This window comes from Montipora foliosa, chromosome 7 (genome assembly GCF_036669935.1).
Source record: "Montipora foliosa isolate CH-2021 chromosome 7, ASM3666993v2, whole genome shotgun sequence".
NCBI lineage: Eukaryota > Metazoa > Cnidaria > Anthozoa > Scleractinia > Acroporidae > Montipora > Montipora foliosa.
In genome coordinates, this window is record NC_090875.1 from 40630566 (window position 1) to 40653065 (window position 22500).

Genomic DNA, 22500 nt, shown 5'->3' on the forward strand with positions numbered 1-22500 from the left:
ACTGCCTTAACTGCATTTCTAAAGACCATGTCTTCCATCACAATGTTTCAAAATCTACTGAGGTTTTGCTCCACTATTCATCATTGTTGACAGTTATTTGATGTATTCAGTGTTTTATTCAGTTTAAACATGATATAAAATATCATTAATAATTTTAATGTGAATTTTAACACTGATTGGGCACAAATAAATTATCATTCATGGTCTTCATCTTCAGTTTGTTGGTTTGAGCGAAATGATTGAAAGTAATAAGATAAAAGACTAACTTTGTTGTTCTAAAAGTTATCATATTATTGCCAATGACAGGTACACTGTATTTTGCATGTGAATATCATTGCATATTATAAATTATAAAATAATTAGGTCCGATAGTATACGCACTCCCATTGGTCAATTGCTGTGTTTAGATGAGAGTATGTAAACACGGCTGTGACATTACACAAATGTTGATTGGTTGCGTGTTGTCAGACGCACGTTTTGATTGGCTGGTAGGAAATAAGAGGGTATATCACGAAAATCTGTTTCAATCAAGAAGTAAAAAAAACAGTATTTTCCTTCATTTATCAAATTAATTATTTTTCAGAATTTTCTTGTAAAAGCAATAGAGGACTTTTATCTGTGTTTACATAGCCTCATCTCAACACAATTAAGGGGAGTTGGGAGAGGGCTCGAAAGTTATGCAAACCCTCGACTGTGTCTCGAGTTTGCATAACTGTAGAGAATTCTCCCAACTGCCCCTTTTGTTTAGATGAGGCTATGTAAACATGGAAAACGTCCTCTATTGCTTAAATGACACAACAAAATATAACTTTTTGATCGGTTGCTTTATCTCAAGAGGAGCACTTCCAGAAGGCAGTTTTCTATTAAGCACTTGGCCATTGTAGCAGATTCAACCAAACCTTTGCCTTTTGGATGCATCTGGCAAAATAGTCCAAAATGCTCATGGGGCTTGTTTTTTTTTTCTGGTGATAGCAGGGACAGTCTGAATTATGTTGATTTCTCTTCAATTGACTGAACATAACACTGTATGCAATCAATGTAACATGAAGACAATTTAGCATGTAACAGGATCCCTCAAGTATGAGCCCAAGTATTGATGCCTGTCAAAGAATAGGTTATTGGCTAAGCTCTTCTGACCCTACAATTTACCAGTTTAATAAATTATATACTATTGTAGCCCAAAACAGCCATGTGAAAGTTAACTAATAGCCACCCAATTTACTGTGGCCATAATAATCCTTTGAACACTGAGAACCCAAAAGTTGTTTTTCAGAAGCTGTGTACCAACAGGAGAATCCTTCAAGCTCTCCTCTGGACCAGAAGCTATCCAGAAGATGCAGGTTATCAAGATCTCTTGAGATTTAAACTTGACAGGGATTTATCCATTTTTTGGATAGCCCCCCATCCCCCTTATATCCCCACTTTTCACCAGGGGCTGCTCTCAACTGAAGCCCTTTGTATCAAGCTTAGTTGTATGATTTGCATGGAAGGAATCAACTTTCAACTTTAATGCGACATTGCACAAAGAAAATGTCTTTACAAAATTCATTATTGCAATAAGAGAATGTAACAAAAAAGTACGGGATAACCAGGTCAGCTATTGGCTTAATCTTGTCTTCCTCACCACGGCCATATTCAAAATCGATACGTAGTCAAGGCTTTGCGTTAAACTGATGAATAATAATCACACTGCAAACACATGAATCGAGCTTAATCAAAAATCCTACGTAACATATAACCAGCTGACCTTGGTCCTTTTTTTCTCACGTCCCACACCCGGTGAAGGACGGGCTCTGCTCCACAGACTTCCATCTTTTAGATCGGATAACCGACTCTGTTCGAATGAACTACCGTCTTCACAAACTCCTGAAATGTCGTAACAGTAACGTGTACATGTTCGCGATGCTAATAAACCATAATCGACAGAAATTTTCAAACCAGAAAACTCTTCTCAATCCCTTACGATTCCTTCCCTAATTGCCTTTTTACCAAATAAATCCAAAGGATGGTTGTTACTTGTCATATTTCCGTTGCAAGTACGGCAAACATAAAACAGAATCCCTTTGGCCATACAGCGAATTCATAAATGGCGGCTAACCTGGGTCGAGTTAGCGGCCGAACATGACACCGAGGCGTTTTAGGATAAACATACAGTATTTTTGAGGAGGAAAGGAGAAAATGAACGATCGAAGTGCGGAAAGTTACATTCCTGGTTCTTCTTTAAGTGCCAGAAGGTCATCGGTATTAAAAAATGATGAGCTACGGCTGTGGCTGAAATGTTGGAACGATTATGCTGAAAGATCAAATTGTAAAGAGGTAAATTTTAACCTTTAGTAAACTTACATCGTTCGATCCGGCTTAGGCTTATGGCATAATTGTGTAAAATCAAGTCATCTGTTTGAAGAAATTAAAAAGAGCTCTTGTTTTTCTTTTTGTTGCTATTGCTTTTTTAAGAGTCGAAGAATACATCATTCAAGGGAAAGACAGTTTTCTTATTAATCCGGATCCGAATTCGTTGTACAAAAAGCGAAACTTTGCCAAGCAGGGTGCGATTTGTGCTGTTGTTGATTCAAACTCTGGTGAGATTTCTTATACAAAACTGAGGCAAATTTTTCCGAAAGGTAAAAGTATTAGGTGCTCTCTGGTGGAGAAAATGCCACTTTTTACGAGGCAGAAATGAAGAAGTTTAATAGGGAAAGCGGCTGGAAAACACTATTTTGTCCCAACCAGCTGGAAAAAGGGGAAACTTCTTGAAGATCTATGTCTTGGTATTATTTACAAAGCTGGTAGTCCCTTGAATATTTTTAAATGTTCATATTATAGTTTAATTTATTCACACTGTCGTATTGTACTGTCTCATGGGGACGTACCCACCTTACTAAATTAAACTGTTTACTACTGCTACAGAAAAGAGTACTAAGGATTATAACACAATAAGGCTGGCGAGATCACAGCAGACCCCTGTTTACTAGATTAGGTATACTACGGTAAACATATTTCAAATTACTAAATTACAAATGGGTGAGCTTGTATACAAACATCAAAATAACTTGCTTCCTAATATTTATGACTCCTATTTCACAAACATCAGAGAGGCCCATCGATATTGCACACGTGCAAGATCAAACCAAAATCTGTTTATATTCCTCGGCCAAGAACGAATTAGATTTAGTTAGATTTGCCACAGCCGATAATTGGAATAAAGTACCTTTACATACAAAAAATGCTTCCTCTCTCCAAATTGTGCCAGTTAGCCTTAATAGCCGCATTTTTCACCAAACATTCCCGTAATTTTACTAATGTTAAGGAGGCACGCTACGCTGCTTGATTGCCATATATATTTCATTCGGTCCATAATTGACGCTAAGGAGACGCCCTTTCAAAATGTGGCCAATACATTCCAGAGTTTGTGTGAGCATACCGGTGTCTCACTTCGCCGGTAATTGAAGATGAAACGCTTTCGGTCAAGATTCCGTGTTTGACAGGTTGGCGCAGTAAAGGGCTTATCCCTCGACTCTGTTGGTGACGTTGTTACTTTGTCCAACACTCAGTGACCGATTTCGTTCAACAAAGGTTTTGAGCGGACGATGACTGAAAGTTGGGTAAAAGACGAGGGCAAAAACAAAGTCAAATTTCCAGAGTACTTTCAAACATCTCGTTAACGCCAACGCATTGATTGCAAGGAACTAGAAACAGTACTCCAGGCTCTCCCATCCATGAGAGATGAGACTGAGCCAGATGACCAGATTTCTACAAAGGTTCAAACTGCTTCAACGCTATTCAATATGTTGAACCAATGTTGTGTGAGACTTTAATCAGTCTAAATTTGGGTCTAAACTCTTTCAGTATTTTCTGTACTTCCGGCCATACCAAACAACCTTTTCAAATTAAAAGCCCTCGATATTTGATTCAACAATAAAGTAAATGCATATTGAACAAGCGTTGAAACCTTTTAATTACGGGCGTTTGGAGAAACACACTCGTGAAAGTTTATGGCGCCGCGTGCACACAAAAAAGGTCTTTTAAACAGATTTAATCCACGCAGTGAATTTGTTTTCATAAAGTTACCAGCTTTTTCTGCAAAAAATTACATTATAAAAATTTGGAAAAGTGCGCAGAAATGATTTGTTTAAAAACGCAAAATGACTACTGTTTCAAAAGATAAAACGTTCATTGAAAAACACAAGAAAATTGGTAATCTTACGAAAACGTCAATAGCTAGATGACCAAACACCTGAGAATATGTTAAAAAAATCATTCTCTGCGAGCAAAATATCAGAGGACAAAATCTACAAATCTACAAATTTACAAATCTACACATCTGGGCCTTATAATTAGGTCAACGGACAGCGTTCCGCAGTTTAGCTCTGCTGCTCTTCTTAGATATAATGAGCAATAATATTAATTTAATATTTAGGGCACTAACTAGTTTACTATACCATGCTTTTCTCCATTCAGTGTTCTATTCTATTCATTTGTAATAGTGTGTGTTGTACTACTGTATGGAGAAAACAAGAAAAAGCGTTCTAATAATCTGGGTATAATCATGGGTAAAACAAATAAAGTTAATGGTTATTGGCATGAAATGTGAAGAAAAAACATACTTAATTATTGAGTCACCAATGATCTGTTTCTGAGATTCCATTGTGACATTTAAATATCTAAAACCCTGACTATGTCGTATTTGAACAGCCGATGTACTTTGAAATCTGAACTGGCGAAGTCACAATTCAAGGTGTAAGGACAATTGACTATATGCTGCTAAATCTCTTTTAGACAGACAAACTTCATTTATCATCGATTATGGGGCTGTTTACATGGCCAAAAGTGAATTCTGCATTGAAAGACACCAGAAAGCAAACTATTGTCACATGGCTGACATGCACTGATTTCGGTCCGGGTAAGAGTTTGTAATTGGAAACAGATATTAAAGCATATTTGTCCGCGGCCATCTTCGTTTTTGTCCCTTTCAACGGGATTTCGTAAATTAAAAGTGGTTTACAAAGCGCATATCCTAGCTAGGAAGATGTTATCAGCAGAAACACCCTTACGTACGGACCGAATACAAATTTTTGCATGCCTGAGCCATTCACCTCTCTCCATGTAAACATCCACGAAATGTATCAATCAGTTCAATCTACTTATCTTTTCAGACATATTTGCATCGTCTTAGGCAAGAAGCTCGTGCGATCTATAGCAAAATCAAATCTCTTTGAGAAAAATATTGACGGCATTACCTTGTAGGTGTATCTATCATTACCCGAAAACTCTATTTTTAACAACAATGCATCGTCTTTCACATATCGAGGACCAAAGAACTCCTCGATTGGAGCGAACCATTCATAGCCATACCCGATGCAGCAAATGGTTTCACCAGGCTGTTGGAAAGCCGGCACGTCAGGATTTGCTTGTATGATCTGAGTGAGGTCGCGACGGGGACGAAGTGTATCAATCAGTTAAATCTACTTATCTTTTCACACATATTTGCATCGTCTTAGGCGCGATGTTCGTGCGTTCTATAGCGAAATGAAATCTCTTTGAGAAAAATATTGACGGCACTACCTTGTAGGTGTATCTATCATTACCCCGAAAACTCTATTTTTAACAACAATGCATCGTCGTTCACATATCGAGAACCAAAGAACTCCTCGATTGGAGCGAACCATTCATAGCCATACCCAGTGCGGCAAATGGTTTCACCAGGCTGTTGGAAGGGCGCCGGCACGTCAGAATTTGCTTGTATGGTCTGAGTGATGTCGCGACGGGGTCTGGAATCACTCTGATCTAGGACGCTAACAGTGACGGTCCCAGCAAAAGGCCAAACTAGGGAATTATCGAAGTCTCCTTTTATCAAATGAATGAACAGTGCCACATATCTGCCTGTTCCACTGCCTACGCCCTTGGGGTGAATCCTTATGCCAAACAGCTTCTCCTGGTGATCATTGTACACTGCATCAGTAAAGATTGGTGTTTCGTTTTCGCGATGTTGATCAACCTCGGTTATTTTAAAAGTGAATGATGAGTTGCGTGCATTATTCTTTTTTCGAGCCTCCTTCGGGTTTGACCTGCAACATGATCATTTTTTTTTAGATATCAATAAAAAGCCCCATCACTTCAAGACTTTTCCATTAGTCATGACCAAGAAAATGGAAGGTAATTTTCCCTGAGTTCCTAAGGTTTAATCAGTTAGATGAACGACGATTATGATAAGCGTTCCCTTTCTCTAGCTCCGCCCCAACCTCAACGTGACTCGCGTCGGGGAATACAGACAACGATAGTCACAAATTGTCCCCCAAACTCCAGTCCTTAACTAAAGATGAAGATTCATGAAAGAAATGTGTATTTGCAACACGTTCACGCCCATAAATTCGCCATTATTCTGAATTGTGAATTTGCTGTGAATTCACCATCATCGCGAATTTCGAAGACTGGAGACTGTGTCCCAGGACTTGCGGTAGCAGAGAAAAATAAAACAATCATATCCGTGGATTGGAATTGAACCCAAAGTTTCTACTAGATAGGAACCGCTTCTTTCCTCTTTACCACTAAAGATCAAGACCTTCCCTTTCTATATTAGAAAAAAAAAATTATTTAAGTCTACCATAAAATATCGCTACTGCGTTATTAGGCCTAAGCTAAATTAATAATTTAGGCCTAATCGTTGATTTAAAAATGTTTAGCTTTGTCGTGAACTTTGGAAATCGACCTATTGTAGTGTTTAATGTTGTTTGTTGGCGAGTGATAAGAAAGCATTATCAAAAAGTGTTTAAAATAATGTCCATGAACAGCTAGCGGTGTGGTGGTGTAGTGGTTAGGTGACGGGTTAACAATGAACATTCCCAGGTTCGAGTCCTTTGTCCATACACTTGGTTTGTCTCTTTAAAAAAATATATGACCATTTCCCATAATCCACATCAAGGTTTCAGTTTTCTAAATTCGCGATAATAGTGAATTCAAAGCAAATTAACTATTCAGGATAATCGCGAATAATTCAAGGGCGAGAACGGGTTGGTATTTGAAGTGCAGCGCGGGTTACAGACGAAATTGAGAAATGATTCTCGGACTTGATTGGACAATTTAAGCAATTCTCTCTTAAAACACCTCAGAAATTCGGGTGGCTTCAACAGGATACTAATCTATGACCTCTGGGATGCCTGTGCAATGCTCTACCAACTTAGCTATGAAGGCACACAGTTAAGAGCAGGTCAACTTGTTGCAGGGCTCACAATTTCCGTGAAAGGAATGAAGAATAACAGAAATGATTATTTGAAGTGCGGGTAATAGACGACGAACCCAGTTAAAGTCGCCTGAATGTTTCAGGTGCCTGAGTGCCTGAGTATAAAGTAACAGTTGCTTAAATTGTCTAGTTAAGTGATAGGATCAATTGTGTCTTTCTTCCTCAGTGATGTTAAAGATTCTTTACAAGTTCGCTCCTTACTTGTATACGATGCATGCTAATTTTTATCTTACCACCTACTTAACAAAAACCGAACAGCGTTCGACGCGTCATACTATATTTATTTCTTTACTTGTTATTACTATTATTATTGGTAATTCAAACGTTTCACTTGCCTCGTAAGTTGTTGCTTCCATTGTTTTATCTCTTCTGTGCTGCAGCGATGCACTGTGGGAGAGATTAAATTGGCTTCACCTGGCAGGACCTCAGGAAGTAGAATTGGCGCCTGTGGTGCTGCATATCCGTCACCTTGTTCCTGCACAGGTGAGCATGTCACACCTTCCTGGATGGGGAAGGGCAGAGCCTCTCTTGCAGCTGTCCCATGCGGACGACAGTTGCCTCCATTAGGATGATCAAGGAAGATCATTTCACGTGCCTGCCACGCACGTTCTACTCTGTGGGCGCTTGATCCATTGGCCTCTTCAGTAACAGGCTCCTCTTCATAGTTTGGAGGTAACCCGTTGATCTGCTGGGCACCTTCACCAGAGGGAACACTGAATACGTTATCCGATGCTGCGTGTCCATTATGGCTGAGGTGATGGGCTCCGAGCCCCATCACACTGGGATAGTCCCTTTCGCTGGTTTGGTCAACAGTCAGGTCAGCCAGGTGCCAGTCGCTCATTCTTCCGCCTCTCTCAGCAGTGTGACTCTGCCAAAGCCCGTTGTTTGGGCCTCCAATAAGCTCACTGGTTTGATTCTGCACAGCTCCTCCCACAACAGCGTCACTCAGCCCGTTGGCTTGGTAAGCACCTGCCCCCATAAGTTGGCTTTGTTCCATCGCCTGCCAAGCGCCTCCGTCACCAGAGTAAATTGAGTCCGCGGCAGCATTTGCTCCAGTGTGGTTCAAGCCACTGGTCTGATAAGTAGCTGCATCAGCAGGGAGGATCGGTTCGGTAGAGTGTCCACCATCCCCTCCCTCAGTTATGATGAAACCTTCGTCAGGTAGATTCGCAAGATCAGAGAGACTGTGAAATAAAATGAAATTCTCCTGTGAGAAAGCTTACGGATTAACTTGAGAAGATTTAGGAAGGCTTCTTAGAGCTACTTAGTGGTATTACGTAAGCATGCACCAGCGTTTTTCTGCGGTGTTGGGGAGCAAAGGCACTCGCGTTTTTGAGATGGGGACGACAACCGGAAGTAAGCTGTTTTCCCTTTTAACTTGTCTTCACACAGCACATTGCTAAGTATCTTTTCTCTATTAGGGATGTCTAGTTTAAAAATTTGGGAGACACTACTGTCTCGTTGCCCGGTCAGCCGGGACGGGTAACCCGCTTAGGGTGGAGTGAGTTTTCTCCATGTGAATGCTGAAGATAGGGTACCCCGCCTGACTGAGGTGATGTTTATCCGGGCATTAATCTTTAGTTTGAACATTCTGCTAAAGCCCGCCAAAAGAATATGGCTACCAGCCGTTACAGGCCTGGCGAGCTTTTCCGCCGAATTCACTTCAAAACGTCGAGGGAAACAGTTTCCTTGAAGAAAATGCCAAAGAATACGACAAAACCATCGACGTATGGTGTCCTATAATCATGCATAATAGTTGATTTGCTGCTTCTAGGCCTATTCTTTGGAGCCGACGTTTTGGATTAAATAAGTCAACATTAAACCACATAACTGGAAAGATGCCGCTAAAAATGAAGGCTCGCTCTCGCTTTTTTTGAGTACGGGTAGGCAAGGTACCTCACCAAACTGGGATGCCTCACCTCCATGCCGACGGGTTCTTAGAAATTAAACTTTCAAGTCTCGCCAGTGTGACTGTTATTAGTATGTACTAAAACAGTGGATAGCGTTGAACGCCCGAGCTGATTGGCTACTCAAACTCCGGATATCCTTTGTTAGTATATACTAAAACAGTGGATAGCGTTGAACTCGCGCGCTGACTGGCTCGTCAAACTCCGGATATCCTGTGTTATTTACCTTCGAGCAACTAAGGAAAAAATGGCGTCCCGATTTGCATCCGTGACAAGTGAAGAAAACATCCAAAGTATTTTTTTGTGGTGTATATTATCTCACTGTTTTAGTACATGCTAAAACAACTATTCACCTCAGTGGCGGTGGGTAGCGTTGGATATTTACCTCGCCGCTTCGCGGCTCGGTAATTATCCGCCGCTAGCCACCTCCACTTCGGTGAATAGTTGTTAAGTATTCACCTTCGACAATTCGCGCGGAATTTGCTCCCAAAAATTTCCTAATCTTTGCAGGAATAAATGAGTTAAAATCGTCTTTTTGTGCTGTATTATCTCACTGTTTTAGTTTATACTGAAACAACTATTCACCTCAGCGTCGGTGGCTACTGGTGGATATTTACCTCGCCGCTTCGGTAAATATCCACCACTAGCCACCTCCACTTCAGCACTATGACTTCAGTGAATAGTTGTTAACTATCAACTTCCGAGGCAACACAACCAACACAGAAAACAGGAAACCACCGGACCCTCAAAACAAAGAAACATTTCAACCTCGTTCCCAGGGTCTCTTTGTGATTGAGGAAGGAGGCAGAGAAGAGAGATCCTGGGAACAAATTAGAATGGATTAGAAGCGGAAATGACGCAGGTCACACAATGCAGTCAAGGTGAGGATCACCCCAACCACTGAAGATAAATTGTAGCGCTATCCACCGCATAAATCACTATCCATTGGATAACTCAATTGGTTTTTTGCTAGTGTTTACCGGCTGGATAGTGATTTATCCGGTGGATAGTGCTGTCTATCGTTTGAACAACTGGGGCTAGCAAAACCAATTGCGTTATCCCCAATGGATAGTGATTTATCCGGTGGATAGCGTTATCCACCTTTTGAACAACTGGGGCCAGGTTTGCTAATTTGGAAAAAAATGCACGTGAAGAAACGTCAGGAAAATCTAACCTCCTCTGTGAAAAGGAAGGACTAAAGGAAAGGCAGACCCGCCAGGGAATTGACAAGCTATTGTAATAGAATTGTAGGTGAGTCTTAAATGGAATTCTTTGCCATTAGAGCTTAGATTAGCCCCTTCTCTGGCAAGTTTTAAACATGTTGTTAAAAACTTTTTGCTCAGCTTCTCGGTGATCTGTCTAGTATGGAGTGTTGATTACTCTTTTACAGATTATCCCTATGGTTTCTTACTATTTTCCTTACAATTGATTTTTTTCTTGTTTAATAATTAATATTTAATACATGTATATAGTTGTTTCCATTAAGTTGTAATAAAAATAAATAAATAAATAAATAAATAAATAAGTCACTGGTAATGGGAGCTAATTACCAGATGAAGCTCAGGTAAGAGCAACAAAAACAATCAATGATCAGTAGTTGTGTTTTTGTGATACATCATTTCTATTGCTTGATTAAAACAATGTCAAATAACTTTACATTGCAGGAATTCAGTGAAGGTCTCAAAAACCCCACTGCTCCAATACTGTCAACGAGATTTTCAGAGAGGCAAGTTACATGTACTTAATTGTCCTCCAGGCCCCCAAGCATACAATATGGGCAATTAACTGGTGGAACTGGCACTCTTGGTAATATTGCAATTTCTTAATAGGATTTTTGTGACAATAATAGAATCAAGCATACAAATATACAAACTAATTTAAAATAAAATTATTAATGTTAGCAGTATTAATAATGCAATTAAAATAGAGATGCCTAAGAATGACCAGAATTGAAATTAATGACTGTATACACTGTCTTATAACTATGTTGATATGATCGATGCATATCTAGATTTCATGTATATATTTATATTTTGACTTCATTTTTCTCTTCCTTGTTCAAATATGCTTGAATCAGCAATGTTGTAGATCACAACACCATTTCAAATTTTTCTTCAACCTATGTGTGGCTGGATTGAGGAGTCAGGTTGTAGAACAGTAATGTAACGGCACCTTGCTTTTTTGTGTTTAACAGAAACTGTATGGATAGAGACATGTGATGACATGTGATGGCCAGCTGTAGCCAAGACTGTGTCATGATTGAGGTAATTGTATATTGGGGAGCTTAAGTATGCAATGTTTTTGAGATGTGGACGGCAACTGGAAGAGAACATTTTGCGTGCCCGGACTGTGTTGTCTCCCAGCTTTTTATACTACTCATCTCTAATGGAGAAAAGATACTCAGCAATGTGAATGTGGTTGTGTGAGGACAAGTTAAAAGTGAAAATAGCTCACTGGGGCTCAAAAACGTGCTTGCTTTAAGCTCCCTATTATGCTTTAGTTTGTTATTGCATTGCTGTTTTGCATTGAAAAGTTGTTTAAATCAACTGCATTCAAATGCTGATAATAAACCAAAAAATCATATGTTTAACGGCATTTAAAATATTGGAGAAAGGTCTCACAGTGAATGAACTAACATTCAATAGGAACAAAATGTACTGCTATTTAATTTTAGTGTGAATTATTAATTTTTCTTAGTTTAATTTTGTTGCTTAAGCGACTTATACTGCCACTTTCATGCTTTTTATACTCTTGTAAAGAGAAAAATGTGTTAACCTCTCCTTGAAAGTCTTCTTCCCTAGTTGATGGTCACTATTACAGTGTACCATCTCCCCTTCCCTCGTTAATATTCAGAATGAAAATGATGGCAGCAACACTTCATCTGTGCCATGCAAAAATCCTTCTTTCTAGTGAGAGGATTTACAGGTATCTTGAAAAAAAATATATTTAAGGCATGTTTTCTCTCTACAGGGGCTCATTTCTGAGAGCAGGTCTTTCAACAGGGCAACACAACACAATTGCTAAGTTTCATGACTGTTTAAAAGGGGTTGATCGGTTTGACATTCAGTGTGATATCTTTGGTCTGAAAAATGCTTCAAAAGTTTTGGAACTTTCAAGAAATGACCCCCTTGTATAATATTTTTCCCTGTCAGAGAGTATAATATCCTTGAATTTAGTCAACTGTAACCGTGAAAGGTGCATGTACTTTTGCACAATATTTTTTAGTCATTGGGCTTTACCTTGTTTATAAGTTATGAGATTAATAAAAGATGGTGCTAACTGACCTATTACATTTTTATAACTTTGCTGCTTGTAAAACCGTCATGCCCAAATGAGCTTGAAGCTGAGACATATGTGGCTTGAGATCAAAGTTTGAGTATTTAGGTAATAGCTACATCTTTTTTATTTCCATTATTTGAAAGCCTTTAAGAAATTATTGTGGTGGGTAAAATTTTGTTAATTAAACATGTAGACATGCACTAGTAGACTGTGCAGGGCTCATACAACATAATTTTGAATAGTGGCTGATTTACTTTCTTGTTTTATTTTGCAAATTGTATGACATGTCCCATGCAACAAACAGAGAAAGAAAAATCTTTCAGATGCTCAGTTGGAGGCAATGGTAAATTTATTCCACACAAGTGGCCATGTTTTTCAATCAGATAGTAGGCTTAGCACTTTCAGCACTTTGAGGTGGCAACCAGTTACTATAGAATGAAAAGAAAGCAACTGGAAGTTGAAATTGAGGATCTGAATGGCAAAGAACAAAGAGGTAATAATGATAATCATTGTGATTTAATCATGGCTTTTCCCTGATAATTGCCAGCTGTTTTTGTGATATTTCTTTATTTCCTCCCAACAATAATTCAGCATTTGGTATAGGAAGTGTGGCATTTTAACTTGTGCAGCTCAGTTATGCTGTGCAATATATTGTTCATTAGTACAGTCAAATATTTATGTTGAGGTCGCTAAAAACTTTTCCACGCTTTTCAAAAGTGAAGTTGTGACTCAATGCGATACCATATCATAACATTTGAAGCATTCGTCATGTCATATTTATTATTATCTCTGTAGAGGGCAGTTGAGTTTATGCTGATCAATTGATTGTAAGTGATTGAAGGAGGGAGGCTTTCCAGTGGTCATAGTAACCAGTTACCCAAGATTAAATTAATAATAATAATAATAATAATAATAATAATAATAATAATAATAATAATAATAATAATAATAATAATAATGGGTACAGTTGTAAATCTCTCTACATATAAGCAATTAACAACTGGCTACTTGAAATTGAAGTGAACAAACAAAAAAAAATAAAATCAAACTTTATTAAGTCTGGGCTACCCCAAATCTTATTTCTATGACAAAAGATAAAATATGTTGCTCTAATGGCTGGATTTATCAGTTTTTTTTCTTATATAGCATTGTTGCTTTTTGTCAATAAGTGTCAAAAACAATAATAATAATTATAATAATAATAATAATAATAATAATAATAATAATAATAATAATAATAATAATAATAATAATTTAATAATAATGAACGCATCTTGTTGAGCAATAAATGGTGTTTTACATGGGACCCAAATACTGCTGTTACATGAAGAAGTGTGGTGCCTAACCTTGCAAACAGCTGATAGGAGTTTATTTTGTGGTTGAAACTGTTTGGAACCTCCTTAGTTACATAAAAGAACTGAAAACCATGCTTAAATGAGAAATAAATTGTAAAATATAAAACTATTTATTTCTTGTTTGTTTTGTGGAAGTTAAAGTATTAAAGTGAGTAATGGGCATTAGCATTTACATTCAAAAAAACAGTTATTGGATAAGTTTTTGACTTTTGGCAACACCTAACTCACAGTGTTGTGCAGATCAAGACATGGGCCTGTCATCACTGCCATTAAGCTGCATAACATGGAGCCAATCTGGAAGCTGGATATTGTCTAGGATGCACATCTTAATTGAAATGCAGTACCACTGTCGCAACAGCGACGTGGGGAGAACTGCATCATCCCCAAGATATATCAAGACACCGAAAGCAAAGTATCTTTTTTTCATATTTCTTGTCCTCGTGTGGCTCCTTTGATAATTTTCTTCCAATGCACTCGACACTTTGTAAGATATCTCTGTAGGGTGTACCTCTTTCCCCAAGAAACCATCCTTCCTGCTGTTTCTTTTTCATGTGAATCTGCATATGGCTGAGTCGTAGACTGATCGAACCATGCCACTTGGCCACAAGGTTTGTGAATCGCATTTCCTCATCGCAGACTGCCATCTCGTTGATGGATGGCATGAAACACCTTGTGACAAACGTAAAGGTATACCTCTTTTGCTGGTGCGCCGATTGGGATGAGCGTGCCGTCGATCGCCCCCATATATCTCGGGGAAAGCTCCAACAGACTGAAATTTAGTCATAGTTTCCTATAAAAGATCACAGTAGTTAAGGCGGCGGACCCAATAAACTACGGCTCTTAAACTTGAAGTGATTAACAGTTAAATGTGTGTATCAGAATATGAATCAACATTTTTGGAACATACTCTTTAATCATATTCGAACATCACTGTTTATTGTGTCAATTCATATGACAGAGGAACCACGCGATGCGGACCGCAGAGAGAACAGCATTCAGGAAAACTCGTTTTCTCCGAAAATATACTGTTATGTGTTCTTTTTACCCCTGTTTTTTGGGAATATTCCTACCCGAATGGAAAAAACGTTTGAATTTAGGTCTAAATTACAAATACGAAATAGATAGTATAAATGAAAATGGAATGCTCTCTAATGATCGTGTGCAGTACTAGTATACTAGTAGAGTTTAAATACTTTACAAGTCAATTAGTACCTTTGTAAAATTATGGTAAAACGCTTAATATCAATGATTACATTCATTTCTTCTCTTGATGAGGGAAAGATTATCCACTCGCTAGCAATACACTTTAAACACTGAGCAACGGAGTGAACACAGCGACTAGCGCCTGGCCATGGAGATTCCCCTGGTGTATGAGACGACTGTCAAGAAACTTCCACTTGCAAAGTACTGTAAGGCTATCTGGACCTAAAACTGATTGAAAACAGTTGAATCCCTGACCAGACTCGAAAGGGGCCTCTTAATCCACAAAGACGTTGAAAGTGACAGTGGTCAGAACATAGAAAAAAGGAAAATTACCCACCTGAACCTCCGCCGGATCTAGCGGAAAATAATAAATTTCGCCGGTTGTTCATGTTGCGCCTATGCTTCTCAATGTGGTTCTTCAAACTTGGAAATAACGCACTCACTTCTTTCAGGTGACAATCTGTAACGTTCAATTACCTCGCATCTTCTCATTTCAGTCAATACTGTTCCTTGTCTGTGATTTTTTTTCTCATGACTTGGTGTTAGAAGTGCTCCCTCCAACGCCACCCATTGTTATTCACACTTTCCCGGGAGCTCGCGAGCACACGTAAAATATCTCGGGAAAACGATATGTTTTTTTCGATCCGAAAACCTCTGGCCTCAGGATTGAGCAAACATCAACACAACACAACACCACTTAACTAGGACACATACATACAGTTTGACAAAACTGTTGCAATGTGATCCACAGAAGTTCTGTAAAATAGGAAGTACGGGCATTAGTACCACGAGAATAAAAACTCCTACTATACCTATACAAGCGGGCCATATTATCCCCACGAAATTTCTTCGAATGTTGTTAATTTTACGAATCGGTTGAACGTCTTGATTGTTTGTTTAAAGATAGTTCAGACAGATAGTTCAATTTTCAGCTCTGAGGGTCTCCACAACAAGGGCACTCCTCGGTGTACTCGAGCTCTGGAGGTTTTGACTGTATCGGAAAGCGGGCTGTTTTTATATTCCCTTTCGGGATGATTGACAGGAATGTCATCAACAGTCTCATTCATTGGTCGACGACGCATGGACTTCGATCTTGCGGTGATCACTTGCGGTTAGTCTTTTAGGGGAGATTCAAAGTCAAGCTCAATCTGGGATAAAATGCGCGTTCTGATTGGCCAATTGGTCATTTCCGGCAATCGTCTGTCGTGTGCTATCAATCTAACTTTTTCCTCCTCTTAATACCTCTACCGAGCTCAAAATAGAAAGATATAGCCCTAAAGATTAAGCTGCAGTGGAAAAGGAGGATTGAAGGTCTTAAAGCGACGAAAGCGTTTCGTGTTTGTACTGCTTTGACAACCTGAACTCTGCTCAAATATTGAGCAGAATCGCTGAATTGAAATGGATTTTATGAGACCAGGGAAGATGCTACAGGAAGGTAAATGGTGTTTTGGAATGTCGATTTTCTTTTTGAGATTTTGTAAATGGTGTAGAATGAAATTTAATCAACGCCTGTCTGCGATGATATTAGGCCCTATTTACGTAACAGAGGAAATGCTCGGTTATGCACCTATCAGTAGGTTCAACGAAAACGTCACCTCGAAATATCACTTTGCTTTATCACAATTCTTTCGCGGTTATTCTATCTCGTTCACTTCTTACAATTTGGGCGAAGTCTCCTAAAAATAAATTGGTACGAGCAGTTACAAAGTGAAAATAGAGAATGAAAGATTTTCTTTTGCCTGGTCACGTTGTCGTCAAAACCTCAAATTTGGTGATTTCAGGTCGTCGTTATGCAGAGGACCGCGAGCATATTTGCTAAAATCCGTGCTGCACGGGCAGCACGATTATTTGTGCACTTTTAACCAATGATATCATGGTTTTGCGCCGTTGTTGTTGCCGTCGCCGTCGTAAAATCTTGAGCTCCCTTAAATGTCTTGCCCCAACATGGGGAGTGCGAGCATACCCAGGGGCAAATTGACATTTTCAATTTTTGGGTGTCAATAATCCCCTCTCAAGAGCTGTTTGAACATGTCAAATGTCCGCACACAAAAGATACTGATATTGAGACCACAAAATCAGCATTGCTTTATTAAAATTTTAAGCCTTCAAAAGGTATAAATCACAGTAAAATAAAATTGATTTCTAAGGCTATATATTATTAAAGTAAGAGGAAACTGAAGCAAACATATACCTGTAGCAAGAAATATGCCCTCTGTTTAAATATCACTTAAAATTTCAACAAGCATAAGACAGTAATATGTTTCATTTGTTTATATATGTTGTGGTTCAATTTTATCCTTGCCTTTGGTTCAGTTTTTGTTTTCCTTTCTTTTCTACTCATTATGTTACATTATAATGTGCAAAATCAAAGGAAAATAACAACTGTGTAGTGGTCAACGTCCACTGCTTCACCAAATTCGGCATGGTATTTCTCAACAAGAATGGATACAGTGACATCAAGAGCAAATACTTTTTTTTTCCAAATCGTGTAGAGATGTCGTTACAAAAACTATTTTGCTCTTCTCAAACTGCACAAGAACCTTGTCACAACAAAAATAAAAACTGTCAGGTTTGACGGATATAAACACACGCTGGACTGATCGAGCGAATCGGGGATTAAAAGCAAAGTGGATCTGAAAAAATGCATTGTCATGCAAAATATAGAAATGATCAACATCTATATTACATTATCTAATGATCACATTAACAGATGGCATGTTTCTGCGTGGATAGTTTGAAGATTCTTTAGGTCTCAACTTTGCACCTCGTCTGCCATTTTGGGAGCATGTGATGAGAGGTTAATAACAGGCCCAGTCCACCTCGATCAAGGATGTCAACAATCCCGATGCTCGGGGATGTCCTGGTAAAAAAAAAATCCAATTTTCCCTGACACAGGCAACGTTTTCTTGTCAGTAGCCCCTATATGCCCGCACTCCCCCCATTGGGGCAAGACATTGATTGGTGCATTATTCCTCCTTGACGAGATTTTCTATCCAAGAAAACGTTGAATGTTGTTAGTTTCAAAGGGGAAAAGGCTGTTAGAAAGTCAAAGCTAAGTGTTCCAGTTCGTTACTCTATCCAACAAGCGACTGATTCCGCAACAGCATCTCCACTGGTGCCAACTAGCTCTAGCGATTCCTTGCAGCAACCTTACAATGATTTACCCGTTGATTTTGAGGAAGAATCTACCGGCGCTAACAAAAAAGCAAAGGTCCGCAAAATTAAGATCAAATGGAAGCTGAAAGCCTACCACATTAGAAAGTTAAGACCTGCTGCAGAAATAGATTGGTGTCAGCTCTGTTGACAAGGCACTCTTTGCTTGTTGGACAGATCTGTACCATTCCGAAAAGCGAAACAGAAGCCAGTGGGAGATGCCTTCACTGCGGCCAGCGCAATAACATAAATATTGTGCACACAGGAGGCAGATCGTTGCATCAGCCGGAGATTTGGAAGGTTTTTGCGTTGTGATTGGAGGGCACTACATATAATGACATGATTTTTATTATGTTAATATCACGGTATATATACTGTAACATTTTAAGCCACTAACTATGGTCTGTATAACAAACTATGTACCGAATGTAACTATAAATATGCCGTTGAATACTGGCTTAAAATGTTACAGTATAAAATATACCGACCCCGAAATTAAGCCATTAGATGCTGGCTTAAAATGTTACAGTATATAATGTACCGACCACAAATTAAGCCATTAGATGCTGGCTTAAAATGTTACAGTATATAATTATATGCTGACCAGAAATTAAGCCATTAGATACTGGCTGAAAATGTTACAGTATATAATAATTATACTGACCCGAAATTAAGCCATTAGATACTGGCTTAAAATGTTACAGTATACTGTATATTATATACCGACCACAAATTAAGCCATTAGATACTGGCTTAAAATGTTACAGTATATATTATATACCGATCACAAATTAAGCCATTGTTTACTGGCTTAAAATGTTACAGTATGTATATGTTTTCGATCGGAAATATGCCGTTGTTCACTGGCTTAAAATGTTACAGTATGTAATCTTTGGGATCCAAATTACGCTGTTGTTCACTGGCTTATAATGTTACAGTATGTATATCTTTTCGATCGTAAATATGCCGTTTTTCACTGGCTTAAAAAGTTACAGTATGTATATATTCGTGATCGGAAATACACCGTTGGTCACTGGCTTTAATTGTTACAGTATGTAATTTTTGGGATCCAAATTACGCCGTTGTTCACTGGCCTAAATTGTTACAGTATGTAATGTTTGGGATATAAGTTACGGCCTTGTTCACTGGCTTAAAATTCCTCAGTATATAGATGTTTTAGATAGAAAATATGCCGTTGTTTACTGGCTTAAAATGTTACAGTATGTATTATGTTTGGAATCCAAATTACGCCATTATTTACTGGCTTAAATTGTTACAGTATGTAATGTCTGGGATCCAAATTATGCTGTTGTTTACTGGCTTAAATTGTTACAGTATGTAATGTTTGGGATCCAGATTATGCCTTTGTTTACTGGCTTAAATTGTCACAGTATGTAAAGGTTTTTGATCGGAAATATTCCATTGTTCACTGGCTTAAAATGTTATGGTATGTAATGTTTGGGATCCAAATTACGCCGTTGTTTATTTGTTTAAAATGTCTTGGTATGTATTTTTTAGATTGGAAATACGCTGTTGTTTACTGGCTTAAAATGTTACAGTATGGGTGCCTCGAAAAGTAAGACCTAAGACCCCCTCCTAATCTCGAAAACTAAGACCTGAGACTCCATCCTGACATGCTTGCTAAAATAAAACATTCTTTGTACCCGCCAAAATGTTAATGAAATCTTAAGATCTCTCTGAAACACACTTTACATTCATGAGAACAAACAGTTGTACAGAAAACACCTATTATTGTCCAGATGTGTAAACTTTAGCTCATATACTGTAACATTTTAAGCCAGTATCTAATGGCTTAATTTCTGGTCAGTATATTATGTGCTGTAACATTTTAAGCCAGTATCTAATAGCTTAATTTGTGTTCGGTATATTATATTCTGTAACATTTTAAGCCAGTATCTAATGGCATAATTTCTGGTCGGTATATGATATACTGTAACATTTTAAGCCAGTATCTAATGGCTTAATTTCTGGTCGGTATATTACATACTGCAACTTTTTAAGTCAGTATCTAATGGCTTAATTGGTGGTTGGTATATTATATACTGTAACAAATTCAGGTACATACATGTAAGCCTATTCAAATTGACACTGCAAGTTTTAATATCATTGAATGGACTCAAGATCGAAAGAGCTTGGTTAAATTATTTGACTGGCTCGTGATCATTGCAGAAACATGTACAGTTCATTATGTGTTCCAAAACTTCACAACACGAGCTAATACAAAGCTTTATTTACTCAGGATGAAAAGTACACAATTTCCCTGCCAGTTTGGCGAATGTGTGCGGACCACATCCCACAGCCACAACCGTGGTTATGTACGTGACATCATAGCTGTGGATTGACGTATGGTAAGGAAGTTGGCTAGTGTTAAAATATATTCTGTAAATTCCACGGCGTGATCTTGTTTTCTTTGTCTTCCAATATTCTCAAGGGAAAATTTAAATTTAACCATAAAAACGTGAGTCATGTTCGAAGATTTTAAGTATCAGACAAAACAAGCCAACTGAACTTCCTAGCGATGAAGCACTTGTTTCAGCTAGATTCTGTGGTTATGCCTAATTATTATAATACAATGCTTACTTCACCGTAATTCAGGATCCTGCTAATGTTATGAAATAAACTATTATTATTGTTGTTACTGTAATTATCACTGTTGCCTTTATTATATCAAACTTGACCCATTCAAAACAAGCAAGTTGAATGTTTTCATGAGAAACTTGGTCTTAAAACGTGCTTTATTCTTCTTAAGGAGGCTCGAAATAGTTTCTCCTTTTTTTAAACAAATAAACATATTCTGTTTTTAGAGACAGCTGGGTAATCATTTGGCCAGGGTATTAAGTACCCATCATAGATTTCTCACATCACATTTTCCTCCAAAATAACGTTACCATGGCAATGATATAAGGCATTTCTTTGAGCCTTAAAATCAAGATATATTGTCTTTTTTGGAAAAACGGGACGGTGAAATCGTCCCATTCAGATAATGTTAGAAATAATCTCTAAAATATTTAAATTCAACAAAATATGTATTATGTCAGTTTTTCAGAAAAATACGTTTTTTTGAAATGTGTCACTAATTTGTTTTTTCACCTACAGAATTTTTTTTAAATTTGAAAGACAAACGTTTTAAATTAATCTAAGCTAACATGCAAAAAATGGAAAAAACTCACTGTCCGGGAAGCAGAGATATGTGAGTAAAATGAGGAAAAATGAGGGGGTTACAAGATCGGCATTTATGCATGCGTCACCCGTTCATTCGAGTGCACGTGCGAGTGAAGCTACAGGCCAACACAAACGGATTTAAGTGACCATTAAACTGTCTGCGTACAATTTTCGTTGTTTTTGTGAATAGGAGATGTCTATTTATGTTCCACATACATGTATAGGAATTAGAAGAAAGTTGAGCGAAATTAGGGGTATTTGTTTATTTCTGGTGACCCACTTTGAATCGTGAGCTGACGCGAGCAGCTTTTAGAATTGCCTGTGCTGAAAACTCTTTCGAGCCTCCTTAAAAGGTTATTTTAGGTGAGTTACTTGGCTGTAATTTTTTGTTAAAAATATAATACTGAACATAATTAACATGATAACTTCATTGTAAAGATAATAAGTGGTTATATCAATATGGCCTTTATGCTAATTGCTATTGATTCCATAGTTAGTGAATTGCATTTGACTTTTTTGCAAGTTCTCTTAATAATTTATGTATTTATGAAACCCAACTGTTGAAAATTAACAAAAAAAGGGTCGAGGTCTTTAAATATCTAGAATCCTGATTATGAAGACATTGGAATTATAATTAAAGTATAGCCAGTCAGAGTGGGGCAACCCTCAAAACTTAAATTGCAAGAGCTCCTTGTGGTTGCATTTGCATTTGCTTGCTTGCTGGCGTGGCCATTTTTGCCTGTGGAAATTTTAGCTTTCCTCATCCTCCCTCCCTTCTTGTTAAGTATCTGGTTCGTAAGTATTTCACTGATTGCTTCAGTGTGACATTACCTTTTTTGGTGGTGGCCGCTAGCAGGGTTGCCATGGTTGCGTCCTTCCCCATGGACAGATCTCTTCGTGGCTCCACCAACCTAAAGGCACCAGATTTTAAGCTCATCTGTTGTTGATTAGTTGATTAATTTTATTGAATGGGAGAAAGCTTGCATTGCTGGCACGTGGTCAGAGAAAGCAAAGAGAAAGGTGCTTGCTAAGGTGTAAAAGCTACTTGTTCCGGACAACCGGACAGCAGTTTTCTCTAACCCTGTATTGATTTTTTTTTCATTTGACCAAGGTGTTCATTTGATTTCATTTTTTAGGTTAGGTATTTATTGATTGCTTGTTGGAGATTGCTTTTGTGAGTTCA

The 22500-nt window shown here is 38.1% G+C and overlaps 1 protein-coding gene, 1 long non-coding RNA gene and 1 pseudogene across 2 annotated transcripts; 2 read left to right on the forward strand and 1 right to left on the reverse strand.

Moving 5' to 3' along the window:
• Nucleotides 1-5542: 5542 nt before the first annotated feature.
• LOC138010241 (uncharacterized) lies at nt 5543-9162 on the reverse strand. Its single transcript, XM_068857176.1, has 3 exons — nt 9134-9162; nt 7573-8421; nt 5543-6065 (listed from the first exon to the last, which is right to left on the reverse strand). The coding sequence occupies exons 1-3, from the start codon at nt 9160-9162 to the stop codon at nt 5582-5584; spliced, it is 1362 nt and encodes a 453-aa protein (XP_068713277.1). The 3' UTR covers nt 5543-5581.
• Nucleotides 9163-10025: 863 nt separating this feature from the next.
• Nucleotides 10026-15022, forward strand: LOC138009514 (uncharacterized). The gene is made up of 5 exons (XR_011124419.1): nt 10026-10395; nt 10809-10950; nt 11339-11408; nt 12728-12916; nt 14009-15022. It is a non-coding gene; the product is annotated as an uncharacterized lncRNA (long non-coding RNA).
• Nucleotides 15023-17904: 2882 nt separating this feature from the next.
• Nucleotides 17905-22500, forward strand: part of LOC138010242 (uncharacterized) — a 9135-nt pseudogene continuing 4539 nt past the window's right edge.